The sequence below is a fragment of the Protopterus annectens genome, chromosome 8.part1 (assembly GCF_019279795.1).
Source record: "Protopterus annectens isolate FY-2018-M chromosome 8.part1, PAN1.0, whole genome shotgun sequence".
NCBI classification, from domain to species: domain Eukaryota; kingdom Metazoa; phylum Chordata; order Ceratodontiformes; family Protopteridae; genus Protopterus; species Protopterus annectens.
The window spans coordinates 490,071,002-490,096,574 of record NC_056742.1 but is presented as its reverse complement, the minus strand read 5'-3'; the positions used below and the strand labels follow the sequence as shown (position 1 = coordinate 490,096,574).

The window sequence follows — 25,573 nt, the reverse complement described above, 5'->3', positions numbered from 1 at the left end:
TGGGTCCGGTGTCGGAATGGTTCCCATGTCATTACTGATTATTTCCATGATTAGTTTTCGGGTTGGGTCCGGTGTCGGAATGGTTCCCATGTCATTACTGATTATTTCCATGATTAGTTTTTGGGTTGGGTCCGGTGTCGGAATGGTTCCCATGTCATTACTGATTATTTCCATGATTAGTTTTTGGGTTGGGTCCGGTGTCGGAATGGTTCCCATGTCATTACTGATTATTTCCATGATTAGTTTTTGGGTTGGGTCCGGTGTCGGAATGGTTCCCATGTCATTGCTGATTATTTCCATGATTAGTTTTTGGGTTGGGTCCGGTGTCGGAATGGTTCCCATGTCATTACTGATTATTTCCATGATTAGTTTTTCTCATGGCTCTGCATATGAGACTCTTGAGATTTATGGGTCTGTAGTTTTCAGGGTCTATAGATGGCCCTCTTTTTTTGCTGAGTGATGACTGTTGCTGTTCTCCATTCATGAAGCATGTTTGGAGACTATAGTTAAATAGCAATTCCAGAGGGTCTGATGGTCTATGTTTCATGTTATTTAGAAGGCATCCTGGGATATTGTCTGGGCTCATTAGATTCAGTGTTCTTGGCTTTAGAGCTTTAAGGACTGTTCCCTAGTGATAGCAGGGAGAGTTGTATTTGATGGCATTTCCTGAGGGAAGGTTGATGGGCAGAGGGGGATAAGTTTAGAGCTGCATTTGTCAGTCAGTAGGTTTGCTACATCTTTGGGTCAGTATAGGTGGCTCCATTTACAATGAGCTCTGCACACAATTGTGTCTTGCCTTTGAGGTTGCTGACCTAGCTAAAGAATGTCTTGTGGTTGCCGTTGGCCTGGGAGGCCAAATTGACCTTTGGTATTCTTTGTTTCTGCTCTGAGTGGTTTGTTTAGTTTGATGAGAGTGCTTTTATCCTGCTGGGTGCTGCACCTCCTAATGTTTGCAGTGATTTTCTTCCTTCTGTTATACAGCCGACTGATTTTGTGATTCCACCAGGGGGGCTTGTTTTTTGAGTTAATTCTGTACTTCTTCCTGGGGGGGGGTACAGCTGTCTCTATGCAGCTATATTAACATGCTTGTATAGGATTTCTGTGAACTGTTCTGCATAGGCAACAGTGTTCTCAGGGTTTATGGGGGTTTGAAATTGTGCCAGGTTATCACTTAATAGTAGGGAGTTAGCTTTATAGTAGCTCCTGAATATTCCGGGTTTAGCTGAGGGTCCAGGTTTTGTTTTCTCTTCAAAGGAGACCATTTTGTGGTTGGACCTTACCAGGTAAGACGTTACAGTAGGGGGTGTGCAGCACTTTCCAATGTTAATGAGGACCAGATACAATATGGTTGCACCCCTGGGTGGGTGTATTGACAGTCTTGTCCAGGGAGTTTGTGTTTACAAATTCCAGAAATCCATGTGCTGGTATGTTTGGTGATGTATGCGATTCCCAGTTAATAGTGGGATAATTAAAGTCGGCCATAATTATGGTATTGGGTTGGGTGATGAATGTTTCCAATAAGTTTATTAATTTCTCCTCAGCACTATTCATAGACCTTTCAAAAGCCTTTGATATGGTTAACCACAATTTACTTCTTGACAAACTAAACCTTTATTCTCTCAGCCCACTCTCACTACAGTGGTTTGAGAGCTATCTCCAAAACAGACAACAAGCAGTCCTATGGGAGAACAACCTATCTTCCTTACTCCCAGTAAATATTGGCGTTCCACAAGGATCAATCCTTGGCCCCCTTCTTTTCTCATTATTTATCAATGACCTACACCTCAATATACCTCAAGCTACCTGCATTCAATATGCTGATGACTCAACATTAATCTGCACTGCTAATAATATTCCCTCCCTCCAGTCCCTCACCCAAACAGTCTTCTTAACTGTCAAAACTGGTTTATGCAACACTGCCTCCTCCTTAACCCCCAAAATTTTCTCCCACTCACAAATCTCCACTGATTACTAGGTGTAACTATAGATAACAGTCTCAATTATGATGAACACATTAACTCCACTATTAAAGCTGTAAACAAAAATTGGGACTCTCTACAGAATCAAACCCTTTCTGACCCCAGTAGCTAGAAAACCATTGCTCAGACACACCTGATCTCCACCCTCTTCTATGCCTCACCTATCTATACTAACTTATCCAAAAATAACATTACCAAACTCTCCATCTGCTACAATAGCATAGCCAGATTCATTACTGCTACTCTAAGAACACACCACTGTCTTAACCTCAAACAGCTAGACTGGTTAGAGCTAACTAACCACTTACTCTATCAACAACTACTCATCATTCAGAAGACCCTCTTCTACCCTGATGCCACCTAGCCTTACAAAACAGATAATCCCATATAAAAACCCTGCACACACACGTTCTGCTAATAAACTCCTAGTATCCCTAACTAAATCATATAATAAAGCTGGAGATTCATTATTTTCAAATTCCATAGGTAAAATCTGGAATCAACTCCCTCAAGAAATTACTAATCAAAACTCTACCTCTCTTTTCAAAAAACATATCAGAGAACATCTTAAAGCACAGTGGTTGTGTCCTTGTGCTAATCCCGACTGAAAACATGTCCTCACTTACCTAATTTTTCCTCCACTTTTCTGAGCTCCTCACAAACACTTTCAATTAGTTTTGAGATTTGTATCTGAGAATGTATACTTTGCCAACAACCTTTTTACTTCATCTTGTTTTATTGTTTCTGTTTTAATAATGGTTAATACAGTAGTTTATATTAGTAGTAGTGTTATAGTTTCTTGTTAATAAGTCTAATACAGTAGTACATAGTATAACTATATCTCCTATTTTTAGTATCTCTTCTATGGTGAAATTGAATTTTCTTTTCTTTTTTTACATTGTATGGTGTACTCATATCAATGCTTTATTTGTGCCAATGTATTATTTATTTTATTGCCTGTACTGCCTCTACTGAAAACGGATACATATCCAGTTAGACTAGCCCGGTCAACAAATGTAAAATAAATAAATAAATAAAAAGTTTAAATACATGGTGTGGGTTTCCTGGGTCATAGAGGGTGACCTGTAACTTGCAAGGAAGTGGCACTGGATTTTACCTATAGTGATTTGAACATGGAGCAGGTCAAGTGCATTATCTTGTTTGACCAGCCTTGAGGTTTATTTATTTTTGATGCAAACAGAGATACCTCCACTTTTAGTCCTTGTCTCTGTAGTAACTGGCCTAAATGTGTGGAAGGCACTATAACCTTGCACTGTCGGTGTGCTCTCTCTAGCTTTAAACCATGTCTCTGTGATCGCACAGACATTAGCATTCTCTAGGGGAAGGGAGCTTCTAGGGAGTGGAGTTCTTTGTTTAGACTCCTAGCATTGAGCTGTAATACATTTAGATTTTCTGGGTTTTCATCTGTTATATCAGAAGTACTTTGTTTGGCATTGCCTAAATAGGCACTGTGGGGGAGGACAGTGTTTTAGCTAATATTTAAAAGCATAGCGGGGAGAGGTGCAGAGAATCCCTGGCAAAACAGAGTGGTCTGCTCACCATCTCCTTCCATGCTGACAGATACTGCACCCCCTTAGAATGACACCAGGAATTAAACCAGTTATCTTTTGTTTGTATTGTGGCATCATCCGTGGAGAAGAAACAATGCTCACTGCTAGGCTGCCTGGGACACGCATGGAGAGAGCTCCATGATGTCTGTCTATGTCTAGGCAGGCAAGTCTCAGGTCATTTACTCCTACATGGACTATGACTGAATAATGCTGGTACTTGTGGTCCATTGACTTGACTACTTGCATAATGTGGGGGATCCTGGTCCCTGATAAGCAACTAACTAACCGTGACTTTCTCCTTGCTCACCCTGGTGACAGGAACATCAGTGTGTCCCTCAGTGGAGTTTCCAATGACTAGAATGTTGGATTGTGTGGTGGCCTTCCTTATGGGCATAGAAATAGAGACTGCATGAGATGTGGCTGTATGTGTTGATGTGGGTGTTGTTTGGAAAGAGTGCATTTGGGGCTGCTGAGGGTGTTTGTTTTGTGTACTTCATCTAGGAGGAGTTTGGGGTTTAGGAATGTTACATTTAAGTGCCTCAACATATGTGGGTCTATGTGTTTGCTTTGAATTGTGTGTGATGGGTGCAGCGTGTGTACTACTGCCAACCTTATATTGTCATTAGGAATACTTTTATATGAGAGCTTTGCCTCCAGTGACATTGTGCAGATACATCTCTCACATACCGTATCAGTTTGAGAATTAACTGGTTGTCAGTAACCATGAGGAAATTTCTACATTGCCTCAGGATATTCACCAAGGTGGTAACTGAAATAGTGGGAAAGTTCATATCCATGGCAACAGACCCTTTTTTATTGATTAGACAGTAGGAGTGGGAATATAAAGTAATGCTAGGAGTATCTGGTTTGTAACTGGGGGGGGGGGGCAGTGCTTGTCAGTGTAAACTAGTTGTATGTGGAACTAGGTATCGGTGAAATTTCAACGGTGCTTCTACAGACAAAATGTCACTCAAGGTGTCTGTGTCTATACAGGGCACTTCCAAACACTTGAGGGGAAACTAATAAGTAGACCCTGATGAGTTATGGATAAAGTATTTAGGCGGATATGCTGAAGTTAAAAAAAAACAAACTTGTCACGAATGGTGAAAAGAGGGGAGTCGTGAATGGTTACTGCCTGACTATTACTAGTCTTACCAAAGCTTTGTACTGCTGGGCTAAAATGTTCCTTTGCTTCTTTTGTTATCAGAAGCAAAACATCAGCACCAATCCCAAGATGAGAAGCAGGCCACAGCCTGCGTGGTGATCCACAGTCTTGTCCCAGAAGCAGGCCACAGTCTGCTTGGTGATCCACAGTCTTATCCCAGATGATGTAAGGGTCTGTAGGCTTGTTGGTGCCTTTTCTTAGTAGATGCTTTGAATAATAATCAGACCAGTCAGGAACGTAAAGCACAGACACTCACTGCCCAACCAGAAACAGTCAGGAATCAATGCGCTTTGCTGCTTGTCTCACTAGGAGCAAAACATAAGCACAAATTCCAAACTGGCACCTAGGAAGCAGTTATTACACTTTCTGGTGATCAGCAGTTTTCAGGAAAAAAATGATATTCTTCATGTTTCACTGTTGCAGTCATCACATTTGGGTTACCCATGCCAGGGTAGCTCTCAGCTGGCCCGAATACCAGAGGCTTAGTATTTCTGCATCGGTTGCTGTCACTTTAGGACTGACGTCAGGTGGTCAGTAGTATAAAGTAAGGCAGCCGATGCCATTACATCAGTTTTTCTTGCCGAGGAGAAGCAGAAGCAGTTCGCATGAGTGCCGGTCGGCCGCTACCTGAGTTTCATCTTCCGAATTGAAGTTGAAGTCTTCTAAAGCTAAGTACCCCACTGGGGATCCTTTTTTCTTGCTCTAACCAATGTCAGAAAAAAGGTAACAATTGTCTAGCCTGTGGAAATACCACACCGAGACTTTCATTCTTACTGCGTCACTTGCTTAGGCCCAAACCACGACGTCCCTCGCTGTTGCTTTTGTGCTTTAACGCTAGAACTATATGTTGTCGGGCCCTTATTGTAGCTAGATATTTTTGCTTACAGTCCTCGAATTCCGATATGGCTTTGGTAAACATTCCGACAGCAGATCTTCCAAAAAAAACATAAGGATAAAGACAGAGACAGACCACACAGGTCCAAACCTACCGACAACACTTCCATTAAGCTAGTCGTCAGTTCTCCGGTCCTCAGTGAGGCACTTTTGCAGCCCCTGATGCCCGCTTCTGTGGGTTCACAGGCCACTACCGAGACGCATGCGGAGTCCGGTATGCTGTAAAACTCTTCTTTGACTAAGGATCCTGCGGTTGTCTCTACCTTTGATGGGTTTGGAGCCACTGAGCAGGCACCGGCTTCTGGGGAAGTACTTCACACTACTGATTCTCGACACAAACCGACGGCTTCTTTCACATCTACCGTTCTTTCGAAAACTACTGACTTTCTAAGGTCCCGGGTATGAACCACACCCAAGAACCGACCCAATCTCAGGCACCTGCTTCCTTGCCTCCGTCTCAAATGCTTAAAATGGCAGAAGACCTTATGCTGATCAGGGGAAGCCAAGCTGCCCCTTCCAAAGGAAAGATCTGCCCCCAGTAGTTTTATCTGAACAGGAGTCTGATGACTCTGATGCATCTGAATATGAAGACATGAAATCCCCCCTCTCTGCTTATGAGGATTCTGATGCAGAGGAATCCATTCCTTCAGCATCTCCACCCGAGGACATTTTCTTTGGGGAAACCCTTCATACCTTAAGGGAGCATTTCCAATAGGAATGTCAGGACTACCCTCAGTCTAAACAGAGACTCAGAGAATTTTTAGATCTACCACAGCACAGACCGTTGGCCATTTCCCTAGTCCTGGATGCTGTGGATGATGTTCTCATAGAATCTAGTTTGACTCCTGACACCGTTCCTCCTGCACCCAGAAAACCTGGCAGGTTTTAGAGTCCCTGACTCGCACAAATTTCTTTAGAAAAATCCTACTGCTGACCCCGAGGTTATCTCCCAAGAGCGTAAAGGAATTAAAGCAACTTCTGCTAAGAATCCCATCCCCTCAGATAGGGATTCCCGAGCACTAGACAGATGGGTAAAAATGTATACACCTCTGCTACTCTTGCTATCAGAGCACTAAATTGTCAGTTTCATATGGTAACATTTCAGCAACATACCATGGAACTCCTCAAACAAAAAGTGTATTCCTTTCCTGCTTGTGCAGAAAGTAGTTACAAGAATTAATGCATTCTGCAAGGCAAGTAACTAAGCACACCTTACACTGTGGTTTTGACGCCCTAGAAGCTTCTTGCAGGGCAGCAGTCACTGGTTCTGTCCTTAGAAGGCATGCTTGGCTTAAGGAACAGCCCTTGCCAGACCATTTCAAATCTAAATTATTGGATGCACCATTGCACAAAGACAACTTATTTGGCACCAAGGCAGAGGAGGTCTTAAAAAAGATGGAAGAAAAAGCTAAAGCTATGCAGACAGTTAAGGATTTCCTACAGGTCCAGGTTCAGCAGACATTGCCCCTCCAAGCACTGGTCCTTTCCTGCCCCCATCAGGTCAGTTCAGCCCAGACCCTGGAGAAGCAGACCCCGCAAACAGCAGCCACAGGGAATGCAAAGATCAAAGCAGTGGAGTTTTTCCACTTAAAAACCAGGGAGTTCAAAGCCACCCCTCATGGTAAGAACTCACAATGACTCTCCACCCCCACCCCCTCCCTCTGCCCACTTGCACTTGCCCCTAGGAGGAAAACTTTCCTTGTACGCAGGCACCTGGGCCACCATTACCAACGACCACTGGGTCCTCGACATAGTGTCTCAGGGATACAAATTTTCTTTCCACACTCTTCCAACCCCAAACAGGTTCCCAGATCTACTTCCAAGCCAGTGGGCAGAGGTGAAAAAGCAAGTCCTTTCAATGCTCTCTATAAGGGCAATAGAGCACATTCCTGCAGAACAGATAGGCCAAGGTTTCTACTCCAGACTTTTCCTGGTACCCATAAAATAGGGCACCTTGTGCCCCATCCTTGATTTATCCATTCTAAACACCGTCCTGGTGATACCAAAATTCAAAATGCTCACCCTCCAGCAACTGCTACCCATGCTCTCCAAGGATGCTTGGCTAGCCACCCTTGACCTAAAAGAGGCCTACCTACACATCCCCATCAGGGAATCATGCAGGTAATATCTGTTTCAGGGCAGGATCTCTGCACTTTAAGTTCTCTGCGCTTCCTTTGGCTTATCTGCTCCCAGAGTTTTCACAAAATGTCTGGTTCCCGTCATTGCCTTTTGCAGAATAAGGAATGTCCAGATTTACCCATATTTAGACTGCCTAATTCAGGCAGACAGGAAAAGCTGCTCAAGCACCTGGCCTTTGTAAAGTCCCTACTGACCTCCCTAGGGTACACTGTCAACGAAAAGAAATACGAACTAGTACTAGAGCTAGTAAAGGATTATATTCCTGGGAGCAAGCCTGGACACAGCATCCCAGATGGCATTCCTTCCACCAGAAAAGCAAACTTACCTGACAGCCTACTTCTCTCAACTAGCCACCAGACCCCAGTTATCTGCAAGGAAATCCTGCAAGCTTTGGTGTTCATGGCATCCTGCATTCTACTCATTCCATGTGCCAGACTGCATATGAGGAAACTTTAGTGGTACCTAAAAAGCCTTTGGTGTCAACACTCTCAAGACCTGGAAACTCTTATACCCATGATATCTTGCCTAAGAAAAGATTTTCTTTGGTGGGCAGCAGCATGCTCCTACAACAAGGGACTACCTTTCTCACCATCCCCCACCACCCAGACCCTCACCACAGACGCATCAGACTATGCCTGGGGTGCACACCTGGACGGCAGGTGCATACAGGGCCAATGGAGCCCACAGCCAATCCATCTGCACCTCAACTAAAAAGAGAAGTTAGCTGTCCAGCACGCATTGACAGCTTTCAGGCCCCTTCTCTCCCCAGGGGCTCTCCTGATCAAAACAGACAACACCATTGTGATGTGGGATATCAACAAGCAGGGAGGGACTCACTCCTACTCTTTATGCAGACTGGCCATTACCCTTTAGCACACAGCCTCTGCCATGCAACTCCACCTGTTAACACAATTCCTGCCAGGATCTCTAAACTCTCTGGCAGACCACTTAAGCAGAAATCTTCTGGACCCACACGAGTGGCAGCTAGACCAAAGAACCTTCACCATAATAACTCAAAACTGGGGCACCCTGAAGGTCAACCTCTTTGCCTCCCACACCAACCATCAGCTCAGCAAGTTCTGCACCAGGGAGCATCACTGCATGGCTTGGAAAGTGGATGCCCTATCCTTCCCCTGGGTCAATCTCTCGGTCTATGCATTTCCCCCATTACCTCTCATCACCAGGGTACTGCTCAAAATAATGGAGGAAAAAAACAAGGACAATTCTTATTGCTCCAGACTGGCCTCGCCAGCACTGGCACCAACTGCTGCGCAGCCTGTCCCCACTGCCACCATGGCATCTCCCTCGGACCCCACCCCTCCTGACCCAGAGGGAAGGAGAGTTCATGCATCCCCAATTGCAGACTCAGTTTGGTAGCCTGGCTTATTTCCTGACCACTGATCAATCTGCCAACCTCAGTAAACAGGTTCTAGATGTTATACGTGAGGCTAGACGCCCTAGCACTAGAAAGTCTTCTGCTGACAAATGGAAAAGGTTCTGCACCTGGACCCAGGCTAAGGGAGCTGATACGGCACAGCCCTCCCTACCTCTCACCCTGGATTACTTAGCTGACCTGCTACACAATGGTCTCTCCTTTTCCTCTATTAACATTCATGCCTCTGCTATCTCTGCTCCTTTCAACACTGAGCACCCCCTTTTCTCACACCCTCTCATCAAACAGTTCCCAAGAGGGGCTAGCAACTTGAGGCCACCCAGAAGAGCACCTACCCCAGCTTGGGAACTAAACTTTGTGTTGTAAAAGCTCACCTTGCTCCCCTCTGAGCCAGCATCTTCATCAGAGTTAGTTTCTCTCATGGAAGACTGATTTTCTTCTGGCCATCACTTCAGCCAGAAAAGTCTCTGAGCTACAAGCACTCATGGCTGTAGAGCCCTTCATCGTCTTCCATGCTGACAGGGTGTCCCTCAGGATCAACCCATACTTCATGCCCATAGTGGTGTCCAGTGTGGCTCTCAACCAATTTATTCATTTGCCCACCTTTTTCCCTAACCCACAAAACAAGCGGGAAAGGATCCTGCACTCTCTAGATGTGCACAGACAGATCACATTCTATCTAGACAGGACTAAATCATTCAGAATGACTTATCAATTACTGGTCAGCTTTGCTGCAGGGGCAGAGGGCAAAGCCATCTCCAAACAAACCATTTCCAAATGGATAGCACGCTGCATCAATTTCTGTTACAAGCAACACGGAAAACCTCCCCCTAAGGGGGTCAGGACTCAGTGTACCAGAGCAGCCTCCACCTCTGCAGCTTTCCTCAGAGGAGTCCCCACCAGGGTCATCTTGGAGGCTGCCACCTGGACATCTGTTCACACTTTCACCAAGCATTACCACCTGCCTATCTTTTCCAAATCCAGGACAGGCTTTGCCACTGCAGTCTTGCAAGGCTTCCTAGCCAGCCCCTAGTCTCCTTGACTGCCTCCACCAATTTCTTCAGCTTTGGGAATCAACCCACATGTGATGACTGCAACAGTGAAAACACGAAGAACATAGTCCAGTTGTGTGCACTTGCCATGTATGTAGATGTTTGAGTGTATTCACTGTTGCAGTCCTGGTTTCCCTCCCTCCATCCTCCTCTTCTCTCTCTCTCTCTCTCTCTCTCCTTACAAGGAACTTTTTGTTATTTACTTTCTACTGGTGGGGTTCTTCCACCATATCCTGGCTCCCACTTGGGGGCTCTTGACATTTAGGGAAAGAAAAACTGATGTAATGGCGTTGGCTGCCTTACTTTATACTACTGATGACCTGCCGGCCGAGGGCTACCCTGGCAGGGATAACCCAAATATGATGACTGCAACAGTGAATACAGTTGAACATCTACATTTATGGTTAAGTGTACACAACTGTACTTTCCTGTGCTCCTTCTCACATCAGGAGAAAACAGAAGCACTAATCCCAAGATGACTACTGAGAGGCAGAATGTAGGCTCTCCAGTGATTGTTGCTCTTGGACCAGATGTTGCAGATTTTAAAGGCAAGATGGAAAAATGGGTGAATATCCTAAGAGCTAGTGCTCACTAAGCAGTTAGATACAAAAGAGGTGGGTAACTAAGCTTTAGCTATCTAAGTGGAGAGCCACTAATTTTAAAATAGCAATATAGACTGAAGGGGATGGGCACTTTGTATTCTGGTTCTGTGGAATACAGTGGGATGGCCAATAAATTTAAACAGTTGAAGAGGAGTGAGTTCACAAAATGATAATTTTGTGTTTACTCACAATAGCCAGTGAAAGAGGAGAGGGAAGGAGATCTGTGGTCAGGTTAACATAAGCGGCAGGCAACCAGATTGATAGTTAAGTTTAAAAACACAACAGCACCAGAATGGTAGGATGGGGAAAAAACTAATTTCTGTGTGACTCACAAGAGAGACAGCTGTGGTGTCTTTCCTAGTTTAAGTACACAATTTTAATTGGAATACAAATAGACCAGAGTGTAAAGAAAAATTAATTACAGTATACAACATGGAAGGCAATAAAGTAACACAAAATGCAAGAAAGCAAAAAAAATAAAAACCTTTCCGTCACATGAAGTTGTGGCAGAGTCTGGTACAGCTTTTCTAGTAAATTAATTCTCCATGTATGTCATTAATCCATCAAGATTTTTGGTGAGCTGGAGCCAACACTCAGTGGGCACAAGGCAGAGAAGCTGGTGCTGGATAGGATGTCAGTCTGTCACAGGATGTGCGCAGTATGGATGAGCTCCACTTCAATTAAGGATGTGGAAAGCCAGATGGACAATGGGAAGACATGCAGACTCCGTACAGAATGCACCCCTGTCAAAGAAATGAAATTAACAGCAAGCACATGTCCCGTGTATAATGTGGTCAAGATCTTATGCAGCAGAATAAGAATGTTACTTGTGTTATTTAGTACTAAACTGTGAATACTGAAGGTGAACTACTGTAAATCCAAAAGCATTGTATTTCGTGCTCTGATTCCGAAAGTGCTACATTATCTTTTAAGTAAACGCTTTCTTTTTATAACACTTTGCTGTTAATTCGTCTGGCATGTGTTAACTGGTTACCTTGGTTGGTCCGTCTATCTTTTGCTTATACACAGACAGTTTAAGTGATGCCATTTGACCAGAATGGCTTTGGGAGGTATGTGGTAACTTGAGTAGCCATAACTTGCACAGACACAGGGAGAACATTCAAACTCTACACATAGTGGCCATGTGTCAGGACTGAATCCAAGACGTTGGGAGTTTGAGGCTGAAGTCTTACTAAGCTATAGAGCTTCCTAAAACAACTTTCTCTTCAGACTTAGAGCTCATGAGTCTGTTTCAGAGTTTCACAGAAAAGTTGAAATGTGAAAAAGTTGGAGTTTTTAGAGTCATGAAGCTTAGGAACTTTGCTTAACAGGGACCCTAAGCATCCAGGATGGAAGGATTTCTACATGCAGTTTATTAAACAAATGGCAATTATTCTGATTTTGTTTTCTGAAATGGATGATGTGAAATGGAATAAATTAAAAAGTGTAATAATGTAGGCATATGTGCTAGTGAAATGAGAATGCACTGGGAAGATGGGCTAAAATAGGAATTGTAGTGCTTTCTCGTGTGTTGAGAAGCCATACCATTCTGACCTTTCTTACAGATACTGTGATCATTTTGTTTTTCTCCAGGCTGATCGAGCTGCATTCATCAGATGCCCAACATGTAATCCTCCTCCGCTGTAAAGATACAGCGACAGCACATTCGTGGTTTACTGCAGTCCATGCCAACGTAATATCCCTTCTCCCTCAGGTCCTGGCAGAACTTAACGCCTTGTTACGGGGAGTTGCAAGCCCTATAGGAAGCAAAGAGGTGAAACACATTGGCTGGTTATCGGAACAGGTAGTGTTTCAAGAAGCCTGTAAGACTGGATGTGATCAAGCTTTGTATGAGAATTTCTCCTGTCTGGGGTTTTGGTTGGAAAGATAAACAGCTAGAAGGAACTGGAATGTGGGTGGATGGATACTTTTTTTGCAGGGAATTACTATTGCACATGTAAATACTGCTGCATATTATGTTGGACTTGAAGTAACCACCTTATTTACTTTTTCACATAGTTTGGGTTGTGTTTTTGGAAATGTGTTGAACTTGTGGTGAGCCCACATGTTCTTCTGGTATAAAATAATTCTTCTTTCATTGTTTATGCATGAGTAATCCAAGTTTTGCATCCCCTTTCCTCTTTTTTGCATGAATCAGAAAGTTTTTTATTTCCTACATTCTGCAATGCTTTTGGTTTGTATATGCCAGCTGAAACTTGAACTGTATTTTATTTTGGGGCAGGACTGACTTGCAGATGGTTGCTTTGCTAGCGAGTGACAGCTTAACCTGCATTTTAACTCTAGTCATTGTGCATTTTGTTAATGCAGAAGTCCATAGCTGCAAGGATGCAGCTGTTTGATGTTCATGTTTCACTGTTGCAGTCACCACATTTGGGTTATCCCTGCCAGGGTAGCCCTCAGTCGGCCCGAATACCAGAGGCTTAGTATTTCTGCGTCGGTTGCTGTCGCTCCAGGACTGACCTCAGGTCGTCAGTGGTGCAAAATCAGGCGGCCGATGCCATTACATCAGTCTTTCTTGCTGAGGAGCCCGAAGCAGAAGCACTTCACACGAGTACCAGTCGGCCACTACCTGAGTTTTTCGTTTCTGAATTGAAGTCTTCTAAAGCCAAGTACCCCGTTGGGGATCCTTTTTTCTTGCTCTAACCGATGTCAGAAAAAGTTCAAAATTGTCTTGCCTGTGGAAGGCAAATACCACACAGAGACTTTCATTATTACTGCGTTACTTGTTTAGACCCAGACCACGACGTCCCCCGCTGTCGCTTTGGTGCTTTGTTCAGTGCCAGAACTATACGTCGTCAGGCCGTTACTATAGCTAGATATTTTTGCTGTCAGGCTTCGAATTCTGATATGGCTTCTCTAAGCCATTCAACAACTGATCTTCTGAACAAATGTAAGGATAAAGACAGAGATAGACCGCACAGGTCTAAACCTACCAACGACGCTTCTGTTAAGCTAGTAGTCAGTTCTCCGGTCCTCAGTGAGGCGCTTTCGCAGACCCTGATGTCAGCTTCTGTGAATTTGCAGGCCACTACCGAGACCCTTTTGGAGTCCAGTATGCCACTAGGCTCTTCGACTAAGGATCTTGCAGATGTCTCTACCTTGGATGGGTCCGGAGCCGCTGAGCAGGTACCAGCTTCTGAGGACGTACTTCGGACTACGAATACGCGACATAGATCGACAACTTCTTTCGCGTCTACATTTCTTTCAAAAACTACAGAGTTTCTAAGGCCCAGGGTATGAACCACACCCAAAATACCGATGACCCAAGCTCAGGCACCTGCTGCCTTGCCTCAGTCTCAAATGCTTAAAATGGTAAAAGGCCTTATAATGCTCATCAGGGAAGCCAGACTACCCCTTCCAAAAGAAAAAGACTTGTCTCCAGTAGTTTTATTTGAACAGGAGGCCGATGACTCTGATGCATCTGAATATGAAGATATGCAACCCCTCTCTGCTTATGAGGATTCTGATGCAGAGGAATCCATCCCTTCAGCCTCTCCACCCGAGGACTTTTCCTTTGGGGAAATCCTACATACTTTAAGGGAGCATTGGGAGCATTTCCAGTGGGAATGTCAGGACTGTCCTCAGTCAAAAAAAGAGACTTGGGGAATTCTTAGATCTTCCACAGCACAGACCTCTGGCCATCCCTCTTGTCGTGGATGTTATGGATGATTTTATGGAATCCAGTCTGACCCCTGACACCTTTCCTCCTGCTCCCGGGAAACCTGACTGGTACTATAGAGTCACTGACACTCTCAAATTTCTTTTCAAAAATCCTACTGCTGACCCAGAGGTCATCTCTCAAGGACCTAAAGAAACAAAACAACTAAGAATCCCACCCCCTCAGATAGGGATTCCCGAGCATTACACAGATGGGATAAAAAAGCATACACCTTCTTGCTATTGGAGCATTAAATTGTCAGTTCCATATGCTGAAATATCAGCAACATACCATGGAACTCCTCAAACAAAAAATATCTTCTTTCCCTGCTTGTGCATAAAAAAGAGTTAATGCATTCTGCAAGTCGAGTAACTAAGCACACCTTACAATGTGGTTTTGACGCCCTAGAAGCATCTTGCAGGGCAGCAGTCACTGGTTCTGTCCTTAGAAGGCATGCTTGGCTTAAAGAACAGCCCGTGCAGACCATGTCAAATTCAAATTGTTGGGCGCACCCTTGCACAAAGACAACTTATTTGGCACCAAGGCAAAAGAGGTCTTAAAAAAGATGGAAGAAAAAGCTAAATCTATGCAGACAGTTAAAGACTTCTTAGAGGTTCATTCACAGAGGTTCAGTAGGTATTGCCCCTCCAAGCACTGGTCCTTTCCTGCCCCCTCCAGGTCAGCTCAGCCCAGACCCAGGGGAAACGCCCCCCCAGCCAGCAGCCCCAGGGAATGCAGAGATCTAAGCAATGGAGTTCCTCCTCTTCAAAACCAGGAATGCAAAGCCACCCCCTTATGGTAGGAACTCACAATGACTTTACACTTCCACCCCCTCCCTCTGCCCACCTGCTCTTTCCCCTAGGAGGAAAACTCTCCTATGTGAGCAACTGGGCCAACATTACTAAAGACCCCTGGGTCCTCAACATAGTGTCCCAGGGATACTACCACGCTCTGTCAATTCCAAAATGGTTCCCAGATCTTTCCCCAAATCAGTGGGCAGAGGCCAGAAAGCAACTCCTTTCCTTGAGCTCTGAGGGCAATAGAGCATGTTCCTGCAGAACAGATAGGCCCAGGTTTCCACACCAGACTCTTCCTGGTACCCAAAAAAGAGGGCACATGGCATCACATCCTCTCTCTATCCATTCTAAACACCTTTCTGGTGATACCAAAATTCAAAATGCTCACCCTCCAGCAGCTTCTACCTATGCTTTCAAAGGATGCTTGGTTAGCCATCCTAGACCTAAAAGAGGACTGCCTAAACATCCCACTCAGGGAATCATGCAGGAAATACTTATGTTTCAGGGCAGGATCATTTTCAGTCCTCTGCGCTTTCCTTTGGCTTATCCACTGCTCCCAGAGTTTTCACAAATGCCTGGCTCCCACCATTGCTTTTTGCAGACAAAGAAATATTCAAATTTACCCCTACTTAGACGACTGCCTGATTCAGGAAAACAGGAAAAGCTGCTAAAAGCACCTGACCTTTGTAGAGGACCTACTGACCTCCCTGGGGTATACTATCAATGAAAAGAAATCCAAACTAGTACCCACACAAAATTGTATTCCTGGGACCAAGCCTGGACACAGCAACCCAGATGGCATTCCTTACACCAGAAAAACAAGCCTACCTGATAGCCCACTTCTCTCAACCAGCCACCCGGACCCAGTTATCCACAAGGAAAATCCTGCAAGCTCTAGGGTTCATGGCTTCTTGCATATTACTCATTCCATATGCCAGACTACAATTGAGGAAACTACACTGATACCTTGTCTAAGGAAAGATTTTCTTTGGTGGGCATCAGCATGCTACCACAACAAGGGACTTCCCTTCTCACAACCCCACGCCGTCCAGACCCGCACCACAGGCACATCAGACTATGCCTGGGGTGCACACCTGGACGGCAGGTGCATTCAGGGCCAACGGAGCCCAAATCAAATACATCTGCATATCAACCAAAAAGAGATGTTAGCTGTTCAGCACGCCCTGACAGCTTTCTGACCTCTACTCTCCCCGGGGCATCTACTGATCAAAACAGACAACCCGATGTTTATGTGGTATATCAACAAGCAGGGAGGAACTCGCTCTTATCCTCTGTGCAGGCTTGCCATGACCCTTTGGCACACGGCCTCAGCCATGCAACTACACCTGTTAGCACAACTCTTGCCAGGCTGTCTAAACTCTGTGGCAGACAGCTTAAGCAGAAACCTGCTAGACCCACACGAGTGGCAGCTCGACCAAAGAACCTTCACCCTTGTAACCCAGAAATGAGGCACCCTGAAGGTCGACCTCTTTGCCTCCCACTCCAATCATCAGCTCAGCAAATTCTGCACCAGGGAACTTCACAGCAAGGCCTGGAAAGTGGATGCTCTATCCTTACAATGGGTAAACCTCTTGGTCTATGCATTTCTCCCTATACCACTCATTTCAAGGGTACTGCTCAAAATAAGGGAGGAAAAACTGAGGACAATCCTGATTGCCCCAGACTGGCCACACCAGCACTGGCACCCACTGCTGTGCAGCCTGCCACCCCTGCCACCATGGCACCTACCTCAGATCCCAACACTCCTGACCCAGAGGAATGGATAATTCATGCATCCCCAATTGCAGACCCTCAATCTGGCAGCCTGGCTTATTCCCTGACCTCTACCCAAGCTGTCAGTCTAAGCAAACAAGTTCTAGATGTTATACGTGAGGCCAGATGCCCCAGCACTGGAAAGTCTTATGCTGACAAGTGGAAAAGGTTTTACAACTGGATCCAGGCTAAGGGAGCTGGAATGGCACAGCCCTCCCTACCCCTCATCCTGGATTACCTAGCTGACCTACTACACGGGGGGGTCTATCCTTCTCTTCTATTACAATTCATGCCTGTGCCATCTCTGCCCATTTCAGCACAGAGCCACCCCTTTTCTCACACCCTCTCATCAAACAGTTCCTTAGAGGGGCTAACAACTTGAGGCCACCCAGAAGAGCTGCTACCCCAGCTTGGTAAACTTTGTGTTGGAAAAGCTCACCCTGCCCCCCTTTGAACCTGCAGCTTCAGCAGAGTTAAAATTTCTCTCTTGGAAGACTGCCTTGCTTCTGGCCATCACTTCAGCTAGAAGAGTATCCGTGCTACAAGCACTAATGGCTGTAGAGCCCTTCATCATTTTCCATGCTGACGGGGTCTCCCTCAGGACTAACCCATCCTTTATGCCAAAAGTGGTGTCCAGTGTGAATCTCAACCAATCCATTCATTTGCCCACCTTTTTCCCTAACCCACAAAACAAGGGGGAAAGGATTCTGCACTTTCCAGATGTGCACAGACAGCTGTTTCTACCTAGACAGAACTAAATATTTTGAAAAACTGATAAATTGCTAGTCAGCTTCGCTGCAGGAGCAAAGGGCAAGGCCATATCCAAACAAACTGTTTTCAAATGGATAGCACACTGCATCCATTTCTGCTGCAAACAGCACGGGAAACCTCCCCCCCCCCAAGGGGGTCAGGACACATTCCACCAGAGCAATCTCCACCTCCGCAGCTTTCTTCAGAGGGGTCCTCACCAGGGGCATCCTGGAGGCTGCAGCATGGAAATCTGTGTATACTTTCAAGCATTACCACCTGCTTATCTTCTCCAAATCCAGGGCAAGCTTTGCTACCGCAGTCTTGCAGGGCATCCTAGCTTGCCCGCAGTCTTCTTGATTGCCTCCACCCTTTTCTTCAGCTTTGGGAATCAACCCAAATGTGATGACTGCAACAGTGAAACACAAAGAACATAGTACAGTTGTGTACAGTTACCATAAATGTAGATGTTCAAGTGTATTCATTGTTGCAGTCCTGGTTTTCCTCCCTCCTTCCCCCTTGTCTTCTGTCTCTCTCTCTCTCTCTCAAGAGAGAAACTGATTTAATGGCATTGGCTGCCTGATTTTATACCATTGATGACTTGACGTCAGTCCTGGAGTGACCACTGTCGGCGCAGAAATACTAAGCCTCTGGTATTCGGGCCGACTGAGGGCTACCCTGGCAGGGATAACCCAAATGTGATGACTGCAACAGTGAATGCACTCTAACATGTACATTTTTGGTAAGTGTACACAACTGTACTTTGTCCTTGGCTTCAGATGCCAACTTGAGTTCCTGGGCTGCCTTAACAGGTCTAATAGTCTTTTTCTTTTTTTTTTTTTAATTCTTAGTCAAATCCTAATAATTTTTTGGAATATTTTACATCTAGTGTATACTCTAATGAGCTTTTTCCTCTTATTAGACAGTTTATGTTGGTGGACCATCAGGGTGTATTTATTTGGATCTGGATTTGACTGCAAATTCTGTACATTTATTTATGTTGGTACAAAACTCCTTTGAGAATTTACCTGCTGAGGTGATATCTGGGAAGATGTTGCTATAAGTGAATTCCGAGACTTCATAGTAGAATTTGAGGAGATTTGTGAATGTAAAGTCCTTGTGCTGATATTTGTTACAAGGGTTTAGATAGTCTGAGGGGAAGGTTACAAGCTTATGATTTGCCTTAGTCGTTGAGTTATTAGTGCAGCAGTGCATAGTCATGTTATATTTGTAAGTACCAGGTAGAAAATTATGCCTAGTTGAACTACTATTAATCTGGTCCATTGAACTTTTATTTATTAAATCTGAAAACTTTGTCTATCCCAAATTGGAGATGTAGGTACGCCATTCTGTTGAGTGGTAGTTAGTCTCGCAGAATAATGGAGATGTCCTATTCTGATGTTGCAGTATTCATAACAGTAGAGAGTAGCTGCCTGCAGCGCCACCGTTCGGCCAGTATTCCAAAATCTTTGTCTTGGATAGTCCGTGTGATGTTGGCTACGAGGGCCATAAACCGGCATTGGATATAAAGTTGATGTCTGCATGTACCCTCCTCAGAATTTTTCTGCCGCAGTGATCATCGGATGCTCATTCGCCAGTTCTAACTTATTTCATGTTTTATCAGACTACAGTTACGAGTAAGCACACACGAGATAAGTGCGTTTTCTGTCTAGGCGAGGCCCACGACCCTGCATCCTGTTCTATCTGTAAGTTGTTCATCCCCAAAACACTTCGTAGCTGACTAGCGGCTTTAAATCTTTACCTCGGGAATCAGAGACTCAGACGTTTGACGTTGGACATGGAGGGAGGAGTAGGTCCATCCAACGCGCCGCCTTGGAAGAAGGTGAAGAAACTTAGGCCTGAATACCAGGCTGCAGCTCAGGCGTCCGAACCGGCTCTAGAGGCGATAGCAGACCCGGAGTCCGTTCAGACGACGGTCTCCCAAGCAGGCCCGGGAACCACAACGGAAGCCGGGCTGCGGGATACCGAAGGTACGTCCACTGAGGTATTTCGGCCATCAAAGTCTGATGGCAGAGGGAAACCACGGCTGACCTTCTTGGAAGCCCTTGCTCCTCCTTGTCTTGCAAGGCCTATGTCTGCTTCTCCCTTGTCTACCACACCCTTGAAAAGGAAACAGAAGTCCAAACATGTTGAACCCCCCTCAGATGTCAGGCTGGGAATCCTTTTCCCAAAGCCTCTTTAAGGCCTTACAATCCCAACAGCTCCCACCTCCTCTCACTCCTCAACCAACCCATGTGTCTGTGGAGGAATATTCATCCTCTGAGAAGTCCTTCTCTTATGAAACTCAAATTGAATCCCCCAAGGAGTTCATTACTCCAGATGAAGAGGATTCTATTTCTCCAGACTTCCCAGGGGGAGAATTTAGTTTTGGTAATACTATCTCCCTCATGAGGGAACACTTCAAGTGGCAGGCCTCTGAGGTCTCAGATTCTAAGAAAAGATACTTTGACCTTCTCCAAATGGAGCAGCCCGCTCCCTCAGCTGTGCCCCCTTTACTACCTGCATTTCAAGATGCATTCTTCGCTGCTTCACAATCTCCTGACTCCCAGCCTCCAGCAGCTAAATGACCAGACAGATTTTATAGGGTCCCCCAGGACACCCAATTTCTTTACAAGAACCCTCTTGCTGACCCAACTTTTATAGCTGTTTCTTGCAGACAAGACCTCCAGACCACTTCCTTTCTCTGCTCTTTATCCAACTGATAAAGACAGTAAATTTATGGACAAGACAGGTAAAAAGGTCCACACAGCTTCCATTCTGGCCATTAGGGCCTTGAACTACCAAATCCACATGGCAAGGTTTGTACTTGATACCATTTCTAAGGCCTCCAGCCTTCTTTCTGAGGTCCAGGCCTCCCCCACCAGAGTACAATTAAACTCTCTCCTCTCCACAGCATCACAAGTGACCAGGCACTCTTTTAAGTGCAGCTATGATGCTGTGGAAGCTGCTTCCAAAGCTACCGCTTCTGGATTAGTGCTGCATCATTACTCCTGGGTACAGCTGCAAACCCACCCCATGGATGTTCAGACCAAACTTCTGGATGCTCCATTAGACAATAAGGCACTTTTTGGACAAGCCTCTGCTGAGCTCCTCAAATCCCTTCAAGAGAAGGAAAAAAGAGTTGCAAAATCTGCAACACCTTTTGGTGTCCCCCATTCCTAGATATCATATAACATACCCACAAAAAACATCCTTTTTACGAAGGGAATCCTTTCCCTCAACACAGCATCCAAGGGACGTAGGCAGCAGAGAAAGATGTCTACTCTGACTGTCTTCAAGATCTTCTGCCACTCCCTTTCGGAGACAGCGTGACCATCTCAGCCCCCCTCCACTGTGACTCACCCACCCTGCATCCAGAAACTCTCCTTTCCCTCCGTCTCATTCTCTCCCTCCCCTCCTGGCAGAAACTTACAAAAGAACGATGGGTCCTCTCCATCATCCAGAGAGGATATTAAATGACTTGGTGGATCCTCCCACCCTTTTCAGGGCATTCCACAACCACCAAAAAAACAGGTTCACCTATTCCCACCCATTATGCAACAACTCCTAAACCAAGGCACCATAGAACCAGTTACCGCCCCCCAAAAGAACTCTGGGTTCTACTCCAGAATGTTCCTGGTCCCCAGGAAAGAGGGTCCCTGGAGACCTATCCTGGATCTTTCCTTTCTCAATGTTTTCCTTTTCGTACCCCCAGCTTCAAACTGATAACCTTACCTGTTCTTCTGCCTCTAATCCCCCCCCCAGCCTGTACCCAGCTTCAAACTGATGACCTTACTGTTCTCCTGCCTCTAATCCCCCCAAGCCTTCATGGTGCCTCTAGATCTCAAAGATGCCTACCTACACATCCCCATTCATCCGGATTACAGGAAATTCCTCAGATTTTCTATAGGCTCCTGCCATTTTCAGTTCTCTGCTTTGCCCTTTGTCCTATCCACAGCCCCCAGAGTGTTCAACTGTCTAGCCCCCTTCATTGCCCATTGCAGGACACAGGGTATACAAATATATCCCTACTTAGACGACCTCCTCATCCTGCACCAAGACCACCAACTCCTACTCCTCCATTTGCAGCAGGTGTCACACACCCTCTCCCTTCTGGGATTTACTATAAACATAGAAAAATCTCGCCCAACTCCTTCTCAGGACATGATTTTTCTGGGATGCAGACTACGCACAGACTGCATGAAAGCCTTCATACCAGACCAAAGGATTCAGGAACCCCGTCTGTACTTCAACCAGATCCTTTCCCGAACCTTTCTGACAGCTCCGGAATTTCTGTAACTATTGGGCCACATGGCATCCCTTATACACATGCTGCCTTTGGCAAGACTACACATGTGCAAAATTCAGTGGCTACTAAAAAATCTATGGAACCAACATTACCAACCCTTGGATGTACCCCTCCCACTCCTCCCTTGCTTAAAGAGGGAGATCCAATGGTGGATATTTGCAATACAGACCAACCCAGGGCTCCACCTTTAGACCCCAGCTCTACTTCAATGCCTTTACACCGATGCTTCAGACCTAGGATGGGGGGCAGTGTTGCAAACAAATCAACAACACCTCTCAGTACAAGGCAAATGGTCCACTCTGAGTAAATGACCACATCAACATCAAGGAAATGAGAGCCTTGCTGTTAGCCCTACTAACATTCCAACCCTTTATCATAGGTTCATAGGTAGGTACTAGGCTGTCGGCCCAAGGGCCTACGTAAGCATAGCCAGCAAGGTTCCATAGCTTACGCCACCCAAGAAAGTTATTTTCCTGTGCCACTGTCCAGCAGAGACACAGAAGTGATCCACGGGGTGTATTTCCTATTTCCCATCCACTCATCAAGATTTTTCTTGGAGTGCTAATGAAGAACTTTGCTTGACATAGATTGGTAGCTTGTTCCAGAGTATAGGAAGTCTCTGGGACAGGAATCTATCCCTCCAGTGTGTTCGGTTTATTGTGGTGACAAGGTTTAGGTCCCTAGAGCGTGTAGCTCAGAGGGATTGGGATTTCTTTAGGTGTAGCATGCCCAACAGCTCTGGGTTTGACATAACTTTATATGTTTGTCAGAGATCACCTCGGAGTAGGTGATATGCTACGGAGTAAAACTGGAGTTTTTTGAGGTGGTCAGTATAGGGCATCTGTTTGAGGCCAGTAATCCTCTTTGTGAGGTATTTCTGTGGCCTTTCCAGCTGCTGCAGATGTCTTGTGAGGTACATTCCAAAAGGGGCATTGTACTCTATAATGGGTCTAATGAGTGACAAGTAGAGGGGGAACAATGACCTCTTTTTTTCCTGGATGAGAACCCTTTTATGATGAGGTGTGCCACGTAGAAGGACTTCCTGACTACTGTGGCGATGTGACTATCAAAGGAGAGACTACTGTCCACCTGGGTACCAAGGTCTCTTATCACGCATTCGGTGTTAAGTAGATTGCTGCCTATGTGGTAGTTCATGGGTACAGAGTTTTTACCAAAGGGGATGACACTGCACTTTTTGGCATTGAGCTTGAGGCCATGGCTCTGACACCAGGCATCTGTCTCAGTGAGGCCCTTCTCTAGGATGTCCACATCATTTGGGGACTTGACTATGGCCCCTAGTTTGCAGTCATCTGCGAACTTTGTTAGCCAGAGGCCTTCTGTGTTAGCCTGCACTTCAGAGAAGTAGATACCAAATAGGAGAGGTCCCAGGATTGAACCCTGTGGTACTCCACTTGTCACTAGTTTGAAGTCAGATTTGGAGTCTGCAACATTTACTGTGTGGGTTCTGTCAGTGAGCCAGTTGGCAACCCATCTTGTGATGTAGGGATTTATACCTAGCTTAGTCAGTTTAGCTATAATTCCAGAATGGGGGATGGTGTTGAAAGCCTTGGCGAGGTCAAGATAGGCTGTGTGAACCACCTTACCCTCATCCATGGCTTTGGTGACTGCCTCAAAGAAGTCGATCAGGTTCAGGAGACATGATCTGCCTTTCACAAACCTGAACTGGGTGGGATCCAGAGTTTGGAGGTTACCAATATCTTTGTTTATGAGTTCCATGATGATACGTTCCATGGCCTTGCAGGCCAGGCTCATCAGGCTAATAGGTCGATAGTTCCCGGGATCAGTGGTGGCTCCTCCTTTGTGGAGTGGGATAACTGTTGCTGTGCACCATTCAGTGGGCACAAAGCCTGATGCGAGGCTATTATTGAACATGGTGCTTAAGTGGGGAGCCAGTCCCTGTAAAACGCAGCCTAGGATGTTGTACGGTCCCATGGATGCTGTGTTTTTGGCTTTAGAGAGTGCAGCTTTTACCTGCATAGTTGTGATTATAGGGATTCTGCATTCTTCCTGTATAGATATGGGCCCTTTAGGGGGTGAGGGGGGTAAAGTTAGCACTGAACCTATCTGCCAGGATGTTGGCAATATCAGTTGGTCCTGTAATTTCCGTGCCTTTCTGCTGTAACTCAGCAGATCTGGGTGTTGCCATCTAGATTCTTGACATGGCTATAGAATGCTTTGTGGTTGTCCTTGGATTTAGTGGCGATTTTGTTTTTGTAGCTATCTTTGGAGGAGCTTATAAGGGATCTCAGCTTCTTACTGAGGCTGACCAGGGAGCTCCTCCACTCATGTGATTTTACTCTCTTTTGCAACAGTTTCTTCCTTCTGTTGTACAGTTTGTTTATGGCAGGGGACCACCAGATTGGCTTCCTTTTTTTGGAGGATAGCGTTTTGGTTCTGTTTGGGATAGCACGATCCATGCACTCATGTAAGTGCTTATAGAGTGCATTTGTGTTGGATTCAGCAGTTGTAACTGTATTGTCCATCTGCATGGGTGTAGTGAAGTTCACCACTTCTGTCTTAAGAAGCATGAAGTTGGCTTTGGAGAAATATTTTACTGTGGTTTCCTTAATGGGGGGTGGGGGCGGGATGTGGATATCAAGGGTGATAAGCTTATGGTCTGATCGGACCAACTAGGAGTTGACTTCAGGTGTGGAACACAGGTCACTCATGTTGGTAATGACTAGGTCTAGGATATTGTTGCCCCTGGTGGGAGTGTGGATAAGTTGAATCTAGGTCATTGGAGTTTGAATTCCAGAAAGCGTTGAGCTAAGGAGTTGGTACATGAGTAGTTTTCCCAGTTAATGGTGGGGTAGTTGAAGTCGCCCATTATTAGGGTGTTTGGTTGAACCCTAATATTTTCCAGTACATCAAGAAAAGAGGAGTGGGAATCCTGGGGCATGGTGGGGGATCTGTAGCAAGCTACAATTTGGATTGCAGTTTTGCCCAGAGTTAGTTGCACTTGGATAACCTCGGCTGCATTATGCTGAGCACCTAGCCTGGAGGTGTGGATATCCTTAATGAATATGGACACACCTCCGCCTTTGGTGTTTCGGTCCAGGTTACATGGCCGAAAAGTGTGGTATGAGTTATAGCCTGGCAGCGCAGTGGTGCTCTCTGGAGCCTTGAACCAGGTCTCAGTCACTGCACAGATATCCTGCCAAGAACCTTAAAGGTAATCACAGACAACATGCCAGTCTGTGGTACATAAACAAGGAGGGACCAGACCTCTATGCAGACTGGCCATTCAGATTTGGAATCTGGCAGACTCCCTCAGAATACACCTGTTGGCCATGTATGTCCCCTCTCAACAGAATGTGATGACAGAGACACTCAGCAGAACTTCAGCCTCATCTCACCAATGGATGCTACAGAGGGAGGTTTTGCTAGACCTGGTATACAGGTGGAGTATTCCACAAGCAGACCTCTTTGCCTCCCCAGACAACAGGCAGATG

At 45.5% G+C, this 25,573-nt stretch overlaps 1 protein-coding gene across 1 annotated transcript in view; it reads left to right on the top strand.

The window, feature by feature from the left end:
* The window catches only part of SNTB2 (syntrophin beta 2), an 838,367-nt gene that overhangs the window by 340,315 nt on the left and 472,479 nt on the right, over window positions 1-25,573 (top strand). Inside the window, exon 3 of the mRNA XM_044082021.1 lies at window positions 12,389-12,599. Within this exon, the coding sequence (XP_043937956.1) occupies window positions 12,389-12,599 (211 nt within the window). The remainder of the gene's footprint in view (window positions 1-12,388; window positions 12,600-25,573) is intronic.